Source organism: Camellia sinensis, chromosome 4 (assembly GCF_055761805.1).
Source record: "Camellia sinensis isolate YWXY chromosome 4, ASM5576180v1, whole genome shotgun sequence".
NCBI lineage: Eukaryota > Viridiplantae > Streptophyta > Magnoliopsida > Ericales > Theaceae > Camellia > Camellia sinensis.
In genome coordinates, this window is record NC_138964.1 from 170,836,176 (window position 1) to 170,845,988 (window position 9,813).

General features: G+C 32.8%; 1 protein-coding gene across 1 annotated transcript; it reads right to left on the bottom strand.

The window, feature by feature from the left end:
• Positions 1-4,121: 4,121 nt before the first annotated feature.
• On the bottom strand, positions 4,122-8,162 carry LOC114281685 (putative mannitol dehydrogenase). The gene is made up of 3 exons (XM_028224239.2): positions 7,492-8,162; positions 7,227-7,380; positions 4,122-4,547 (listed from the first exon to the last, which is right to left on the bottom strand). The coding sequence occupies exons 1-3, from the start codon at positions 7,858-7,860 to the stop codon at positions 4,345-4,347; spliced, it is 726 nt and encodes a 241-aa protein (XP_028080040.1). The 5' UTR covers positions 7,861-8,162; the 3' UTR covers positions 4,122-4,344.
• Positions 8,163-9,813: the final 1,651 nt, after the last annotated feature.

The window sequence follows — 9,813 nt, forward strand, 5'->3', positions numbered from 1 at the left end:
ATTTCGTCCACAAATAAAAGGCCCCATGGCCAACAGATAAAAAAGATCCATGACCTTGAAATACTTCTCGATGTTCACCTGAAAAAGGATTAGCAACGTGGCATGAACATAAAGTCCAGTAGGGATCTCACCATGATCCTAAACAATAACAACATATAGATAGTTATGATCATAAATGCTTAGTCTCATGCTATATAAATAATGTGACGGTTTATAACCAAAGAATATTTACATAAGTAGTTTTTCCAAAATTATTCAATTCCTTCAACAGCACAGATAGTTCACATTTCCTTTTCATTTCCCATTTCAAATATATCTCATAACAACCATTTTGTTTTGGAGTTTGAAACATGTTCATAAATCTCTGATTTCCTTTACATTATTTACGAACTCAACACATGGTCTACATCATTTTCCAACACGTTCAAATATACAAATGTGCATCTAACATGAAAAACGAAAGCAATAAGCACCCAATAACCATCTACTCAACTTAATAAGACAACTTGGCCTTCTTGAACCATAACCATCATAACGCATGATATACACAGGTACACTGAGATAATAATAATAAAATAAGCTCTGCCCTACCTGCCTTAAACATGGAAAGCCAATGATACACCTTTCCATAATGAAATGCCAATTTACCAAACACTAGCTGGAAGGTAATGGTACCTCTGCCAAGTTCTCCAGGTGCTAGCTGGAAGGTACTAATGCCTCTTATTCTAAGCGTAGCCAATTTTCTAGGTGCTAGCTAGAAGATAATGGTACCTCTCATTCTCAACGCAATATACACTACCAATCATCACAACATAACAAAGTACAACTAACACAAGTGTAATGTATACACATAAACTATTAAACACAACAATGTCATCCTCCACCGATGACCAATGACAAAATCTCTAAATGTATGTACTCAACACACGTATTATAATAACCAAACTCTCATGAGATTTTAAATCCAACAATAACAATAGTAAAATAAAATATTCATAATTCAACCTCAAGTTCATTTCTAAAAATCACATAGTGTTATGATTTCATTCTTTCTTTTCAAAAATCAATTCGCTTATTTTCCAAGTTAACATACTCCACTCTTTATCCCTAATCCATTCTTTTCATTTCGCAAAACTAAATCCATGGATATGAAAGCCACAACCTAACTCAACTTAACATGATTAATCCAAAATAATTCCAATGCCATAGTTAATTATCCCTTTTAGCTATTAACACATTTACACAAACCATAATAACAATTTACAAACATTATTCAACTTTACCCTTTCTTAATTCACCAAGTCAAAACATTAAATTAGGGTTTTTCACCCTTTTAACATAAACATGTTAGACTACTTTCCAATTAACCCAAACAACAATCAATTTAACAATCTCATTCACAAATAACAAACCCTAAATCCCCTTTCATGACTTTCAAAGAAATCCATAATGGATATGATTTCTATGCAATAAAATCTATCACATATCTATCTATAGATGAGGTATTGAAAAGAAGCAAAGAAATCCCTACCTCAAGATTCGAAGCTAAAGATGAAGACCTAACTTGAAACTCCAATGAAATAGCAAAACAATCGGTAGAAGTCTTGATTTCTACTTTCTCTTCAACCTTCTTGAAAGATTTGGCGTGAATCTTGGGTAAAAAGAAGAGAAATCAAGAGTTTGGAAGGTTAGGGTTTCGGGTTCAGAGGATAAGAGGAGACGAAAAGGAGAAAAATAAAATTTTTGGACCAAAAGTCACTTTATAATGTCTGTTAGCGACCTGGTCGCTCAAGCGAAGGAAGCTTGACTCAAGCATAGAAAAGAAGCTCCAAGAATCTCCGAAAATTGCACAGTTCGCTCGAGCGAAGAAAAGTTCGCTCAAGCAAGCATGCTTCTAGCATAGAAACTCAAAATTCAAATATGTATAACTCTCTCGTCCGAACTCTGTTTAGGGTTATTCTTGTGCCCAAATTGAAACCCCGAAAGTAAGCTTTCTAATGATTCTAGCCTCACATCAAGATTCAAAGTATTGAGAGAGAAAATGATGAAAAAGTGAAAACTATTTAATAACAATTATTCAAATTTGGAGTTTCTGATTTAATCTCACTCAACCACTATGGTAACACCTCAACCAAGGCTCAAATATTAACTAGAAGGTTCTCAATCAAGATAATCAAAGAGTCAAATATAATTTCACTATAACAGAAAGCATAGAATGCTACATATCTTAAAAAATAAACATTTAAAATATTGAAATAAACTCCAAAACAAACCCCATAAACAGCAGAACAACTCGTACAACTGCCACCCCAATTCCATTATTCAGTGGGCATGAGAACTTCGACCACTATTCCTCTCATAGCTGCTATTTCTTGGGCTAAATTGTAGAAATTATTCAAAAAATCCAGAGTTATTGGTGTGGGGTTGATTCTTTCATACTTTTCAAGCATGCTTAAGAAGCTCAAATAAGGCTACATTTACACCTATTCCACATTATCGTATTGAAAAAAAAAGGTAGCATATATAATTTCGAAGAGGCATCTTAAAAAATTGATATCTTTATTTGGGACAATTATAATATTTTTTAAAAAGGATAAATTACAAATACATTTCCTTAGATTTACTTAAAATACAAATTGTCCCTTACGATTTTAAAAATTACATTTCGTTTCCTGAAATATCTAATTTCATAACAAATGACCATTTTTATCAATAAATCATCAAGTCAATTAACAGTTTTTAATGATATCATAAATATATTTCAATTAATAATTCAGGTAATTTTATTATTATATAGGAGTGCAGTTAAGAATTTCATTTTTCTTGTTAATTATGTTAAATAAAAAATATTTGCAAAGGGTATTTGTATTTTTCTAAATTACATGAGGCAATCCATATTTTAAATATATCTCAGGGAATGTATTTGTAATTTAAAAAAATGTTCATGAATTTTCATGCACCATAATCTTTAGTTCATTAAAATTTTAGGGCAATTTTAAGAATGTATTTACAAATAAATATTTATATTTTGGGTAAATTACACTATGTCCCTTTTATGTTTGACCACTTTTCTACTTTGGGCCTTAAATTCTATTTTTTCTCTCTTTGACCCTTTATATTTCAAGTTTATTTCAGTTTACTCTTAAAACTAATTTCTATTCAAAATTAGACAAAAAAGCCCACAATAACTGTCACATAACATAAAAAATATATATTATTATATTAGAGTTTAAGTTTATGTTAGAGATGTGAGTTGTATATAACAAAATATTTTTATGTCATGTGATTGTTAATATGTCATTTTTTGTTTAATTTTTAACGGAAATTCACTTTAAGATTAAACTGAGAAAAAATTGAAACATGAAGAGCTAAAGTGAGAAAAAAACAAACTTTAAGGGCCAAAATGGAAAAGTGACCAAACATAAAGGGGGCAAAGTGTAACTTGCTTTATATTTTTGAAAAAACATAATTCTAGACACCAAATTTAAAATTTTATTCATTTTTCATTTTAACTATTCTAGAGGGCTACAATTATTAATAATAATAATATATAAAGAAAGATTTAATAATAACAAAATAATTTTAAATTTCCAAATTTAAGATTTTGACTTAATTTCCAAACATATATTTTTGGGAAGTTAATTATTGAAAATGAAGGAAAACTCATACCTATTAAATTTTTTTTTTAAAAAAAAATAGTATTGCGACATGTGTATTTTTTATTTGTTTATATTTAAATTTGAAATGAAAAAATTGGATCTAGAGTTTGTAACTCAAAGGCAACAACACAATGTTTTGCAATTATAGATGGTACAGATATAGATAGATACTCTAAGGTTGTATTTAGTTTATGAATTTGGAGACGCATTTGGAAAGGAAAAGGGACGGGGAAAGGAAAATATGTGTGAAATATAGTTATATTCAATTCACATTTCACCTTACTTTTCTTTTTGTCACTATTGTTTTCTTAAACTATCCAACTGACCAAGAAGTTTTTCTGATAGTATACGTCTTGGATACTTTCAATGCTTAACTTACTAATATTTACGTTTTTCATTAACTACTTAAACTTATCAATGTTGTGTCTATGAGTTTTATTTTGGAGAATAAATTGCAGAGAGTTTTATTCTAGCAAAATTGACCACTATCATTTATTCAAAATGAAATATTGAATTACACTGTTGGAAATTTGAATGACAAGAAGAAATAAGTACCCAGTAGCAACAACACAAGAAAAAGTAAGTGCAGAACTTCTAAGACTTGCAATCTGTGAGATATCCCTATCCAACAGCACAAGTCAGTCCAAACAGAAAAGCCAAATTCAGGAGCCACAACGCAGAAACTTTAAGCTATTTTTAATGTATTCCCTATATCAATCACAAATCGATATCTAACATCAGCTTTCACGAGGCGCTCCAGTGCAGTATTCACGTAGTCCATCGGTATCACCTCAATGTCTGCCGTTATGTTGTGTTTTGCTGCAAAATCTATCATCTCTTGTGTCTCTTTTATGCCTCCAATGCAACTCCCAGCCACAATTTTCCTCCCTGCCATTCAAACATTGTGTATTAAGCGTTTGGAGCCTTTCGTACATATAATTTCTAATTCACAAAGCCAAGGAGCCTTTCATTATATTTTTGCTCAAGAACAGTTAGGTAGGCACACTACAAGAAAATGCAGAATTGGCGACTAAAATAAGTATTTTCGTCGCTGAAAGTAGTACAAATGGCGACTAAAATCAGTTTAGTCTCCAAACTTGAGCACTTTTGCCGACTAAAGCACTTTAGTCGCCGAATATAGGGCTTTTAGCGACTAAAAGTCAGTTTAGTCGTCGAATATAGGAGTTTTAGCGACTGAAAAAATTTTAGTAGCTAAAAGGCACGGTTTTTGGCGACTAAAAGCATTTAGTAGCCAAAACTATAGGTTTTGGTGACTAAAAAATACTTTAGTCGCCGAATATAGGTGTTTTACCGACAAACAAATTTTTTGTAGCCAAAAGTAAAGGTTTTTGGCTACTAAAAAAAATTTAGTAGCTAAAAGTGGACAAATGGCGACTAAATCTGAGTTTAGTCGGCAAAAGTGGAGCTTTTGGCGACTAAAAATCAGTTTAGTCGCCGAAAGTTGTTTTTTTGGGCGGAAATTAATGTATTTAGCGACAAAACAACATTTAGTAGCCAAAAAGCATAGAATTGGCGACTAAAATTCATATTTAGTCGCCAAAAGTGCTCCCCTATTTTTTTTTAGTAAATACTTTATTTTTTTAGTAAAATATATTAAATAAAAATAATTATTTATATATATATATATTGTTTTCTATTAATATCGGTCAATATATTATATAAATAATATATGTTGCATTTATATTCATGTGATGTTCTTGTGGCGTAGTGGGGAGAGTGTTGGTAAAGGTTTACAGAGGCTGGGACGTTAGTGGTTCGAAACCTGGGAGTAGCAAAGGCTGAATTTTTTTTTTTCGGAAAAATGCTTTCAGCGACTAAACTGTTTCGTCGCCAAATGTGTTGTTTTGGGCGACTAATGAGTTTAGTCGGCGATTCATGACCTATTGGCGACTAAAATAGTTGTCGCTAAATGGATAATTTGAAAAAGTGGAATTGAGTATTGGCGACCAAAAGTTTTGTCGCTGAAGACCTGACTTTTTGCCGACTAAAACGTTTTTAGTCGCCAAAACCTTGGGCGACCATTTATTCGCGACAACACTGGCGACAAAAAAAATCAGTCGGGGAAGGTATAAAAGTGACTTTTGGCGACTAAAAATGGACCTTTGGCGACTAAAAATAGAAGACAAGGAGACCAGGCTGCAAACTGCACCAATCTTGTGCTTCCCATCCTGATGGACTATAGTTGCTTTTACTTTTTGTTGTTTTTTGGAATAATGGCTGCTTGTATTACAGTTACTTTTGATCGTCAATTTGAGAGTGTTGTGCTTATTTTGTGTTGCTGCGATGTTCAGCTATATGCTGCTTGTACTGAGCTGTTCTGCTGGTATGGCTGCTAGGCTATTTGTTGAGCAGCTTTGCTACTGTACTGCTCTGTCACCAAGTGTTCCTGCTGCAGCTTTCTGTGCTGCTGAAATACGTGATTTTGGATGCTACAGTTGGCTGCTACAACTTCTGCTACAGCCCATATGGATGCCTGTATTTGGATTGTTGCAGAATTTGGGTAAGACAAACTGCTGTTTTGGGGTGTGGTCCTTATTTTATTTTAATTTTCTTTGTTTTTCTGTTTGTGTGGTCTTCTCCTGTACAGGGTCCCTTTTACCATATAAGTGTATTCTACACCACTATGCATCTGTGCCAATTAGTGGAATGAGTTGGATGGCATGGTTACATTTAGATAGTAGGGTTCACGTTCTTATGTGGTGTTTTATGATTGGATAGCAGGACCACATATGAACGATGACGTGATATCATTGTTGCATTGAAGTTTTACTCAGTAGCCACGTCATTCTTTATATGGACAAAAAAGCTACAAAGCCATAATAAGTAGTCCGAAAAATGGCTAGTGTGTGGATCAGCTTCACTTTAGATGTGACTCACATCACGTTAAATTTGAATCTTCAATACTCACTTCTATTTTTGTGAATTCTGTATGGCATCGCATTGCATTGCATATTGGAACTTAGTGAAAGATGCTAATATCCTCTTTATTACTGGTTGCAGGCATGGGGTTTGGACTGAGATTTGGAACATAAAGATGAGTATTATCTATTGTTTTACTGTACAATAAACATGTGTATTGTTATTATTATTATTATTATTATTATTATTATTATTATTATTATTATTATGATTATTTTTGGGGTTGACGTCGCGCTAGTCGGAGAATTTGTTGATGCAGAGGAAGATGACAGTGAGTGATACCTCAGGGTTACTAATCTCTTTACTGTCATTGGGAATTTAATTGTCTGCAACTTCTGCTGAAAGTAGAGGCTGTGGATATTTCTTCAATAATTAGAGAGAAGTCGCAAGAAAATAAACTGGTTTGATATGGATTTCGCCAAATGTGATTTTTGTTGTAGTGGCAATTCAACCACAAAAAATACAAGCACTCACATGGGTATGTGTAAGCGTTCAGAGTATTTTTCTATGGTTGGACTGCATGAACGTTTGGTTTATTTTTTCTATGTTTAGATTTTGTGTACATAGAAGTGTTGTGTTTCTTTTACATACATTCCTCAAAACAAATTAGTTATGTTAAATGCTTACCCATAAGCAGAGGAAAGACTGGAAGCTCAAGCGGCTTCTCTGGTGCACCAACCAAGATGAGCTTTCCATGAGATTTCAACAAACCAATCAATGGTAGAAGAGGGTGAGGTGCAGAAACCGTATCAATGATACCATCCATTGTGCCCATAACAACCTATTACATTCGACACATCAAAACAAGAAGAAAAAAAGTTATCAATCAAGAATGCCCATTAACTATTGATCATAACAAGACTCAACGCTATTAAGGAAAAAAAATGGTTACCTGCATTTGAGTTGGGTCACGGCTATCCAAAAAAGAATCAGCACCAAGCCGTTCAATAGCTTCTTTCTTCTTGTCGGGAGAGGTACTAATCACAGTCACTTTAACACCAAAAGCTTTGGCAAATTTTACAGCTGCATGACCAAGCCCACCAAGACCAACCGCACCCACATGCATACCAGGCTGGTCAAGCCCAAAGTGTTTTAGAGGACTATAAGTAGTGATCCCAGCACAAAGAAGAGGTGCACAACCATCAAGAGGAAGACTGTCAGGGATGCGAATCACGAAGTGCTCATCAGCCACCATAATATTAGAGTAACCTCCATAGTTTGGGGTTCCATCATAGTAGATGGAATTGTAGGTGAATAACATTTTAGGACAATAGTTTTCTAGATCATTAGCACAATTGTCACAAGAGTGACAAGACCCAACCAAACATCCCACCCCAACTTTGTCTCCAACTTTGAATTTCTGCACCTTGCTACCTACCTCTGTTACCACACCCACTATCTCGTGCCTGCATTTGTCAATTCAAATGAAACATGTCATATCGTACTAACTAAGGAATTGGCAATTTTATATCCATTCATATGTTAGATTTTATTAATTAAGTGGTTAGAATTTCATCATCTAACTACCAATTTCTATTAATGAGATGTAAGAACAATTTAGTACTGATATACCAATAGAAATTATTTATTTAAATGACATAATTTCATTTGGAATTGTTATTTTAAAAGAGAATACCCACTAAAATGACATTTAATTATAAAAATGTCACTGTCACATAATCAAAAGAAATACATAAATAAATAAATAAGTGCAATAAACAATCCTAATCATAAAAAAACACAAAGAACAAGGGAAAAAAAAAAGACTATCACTACAAGAAAACACACCTTTGGCGACTAAAATTTAGTCGCCAAAAGTCATTTTTTAGTCGCCAAATGTCGAATTTTCACTTTTGCCGACTAAATATTTTAGTCGCGGGTTTTGTCGCGAATACATGGTCGTGAATACCTTTGGCGACTAAAAAACTGTTAGTCGGCAATGTACAGGTCTTCAACGACTAAAGAATTTGTCGCCAATAGTCAATTCCATTTTTGGAAATTATGCATTTAGCGACTAAACTTTTAGTCGCCAATAGTGAATTTTTTTATTTATTTATACATTTCCCGACTAAACTTTTCGTCGCCAATAGCCAATCTTTCGGCGACCACAGACTTTAGTCGCCAAAAGCCATTTTCAGAAAAAAAAAAAAAAAAAAAAATTTTGCCTCTGTTGTTCCCAAGTTTCGAACCACCAACCTCCCAACATTCTCAACCTTTACCATCACTCTCACCCCACTACGCCACTACAACATCACATGAATATTAATGCAACATATATTATTTATATACTATATTGACCGGTATTAATACAAAATTATATATATATATATATAAATAATTATTTTTATTTAATATATTTTATGTAAAAAATAAATTATTTACTAAAAAAAATAGGATAGCACTTTTGGCGACTAAATCTGAATTTTAGTCGCGAATTCTATATTTTTTGGCTACTAATTTCTGTTTTGTCGCTAAAAGAATTGAATCCGGCCTAAGGATAGCACTTTTGGTGACTAAACTGAATTTTAGTCGCCAAAACCTGTACTTTGGGCGACTAAACTGCATTTTAGTTGGCAATTCTTGACTTTTAGCTACTAAATTTTTTTTAGTAGCCAAAAAGGTTCACTTTTGGCTACGAAATTGATTTTTGTCGGTAAAACAAGTATAATCGGCGACCAAACTATTTTTTAGTCGCCAAAACGTATACTTTTGGCTACTAAATGTTTTTAGTCGGCAAAAACCTTCACTTTTGGCTACTAAAATTTTTTTAGTCACTAAAACCCCTACATTTGGCGACTAAACTGACTTTTAGTCGCTAAAACCCCTACATTCGGCTACTAAATTGTTTGTCGCCAAAAGTGACTTTTGGCGACTAATTGAATTTTAGTCGCCAATTTTGCTACTTTCAGCGACGAAAAATCTATTTTTAGTCGCGAAATCTGCTTTTTCTTGTAGTGTATAGTGTGTTGGGTTTGAAAATTGAATTTTTTATTTTTTGTGTTTTTTCGTTTTTAGTGAATATTTTTTAAGTTTTAAGAATTTTTTTTTACTTTTTTAGACATGTATCTAAATAGCAAAATATTTGTGAAAAAATATTTTAAAATTTTAATAAATACACAAAAATACGAAAAATGAACTGAATTTTCATTTTTTTGTGTATTTTTTGGTATTTAGTGTATTTTTTAAAGATTTTTTTCCACAAATATTATACTTT

What these genes read in the sequence shown, in the direction of transcription:
- LOC114281685 (XM_028224239.2), bottom strand. Translation starts at nt 7,860, where the DNA reads ATGTTATTCACCTACAATTCCATCTACTATGATGGAACCCCAAACTAT. An exon ending in GTGACCCAACTCAAATGCAG is followed by an intron (nt 7,381 to 7,491) that starts GTAACCATTTTT and finishes CGAATGTAATAG; the next exon opens with GTTGTTATGGGCACAATGGA. An exon ending in AGTCTTTCCTCTGCTTATGG is followed by an intron (nt 4,548 to 7,226) that starts GTAAGCATTTAA and finishes TTTGAATGGCAG; the next exon opens with GGAGGAAAATTGTGGCTGGG.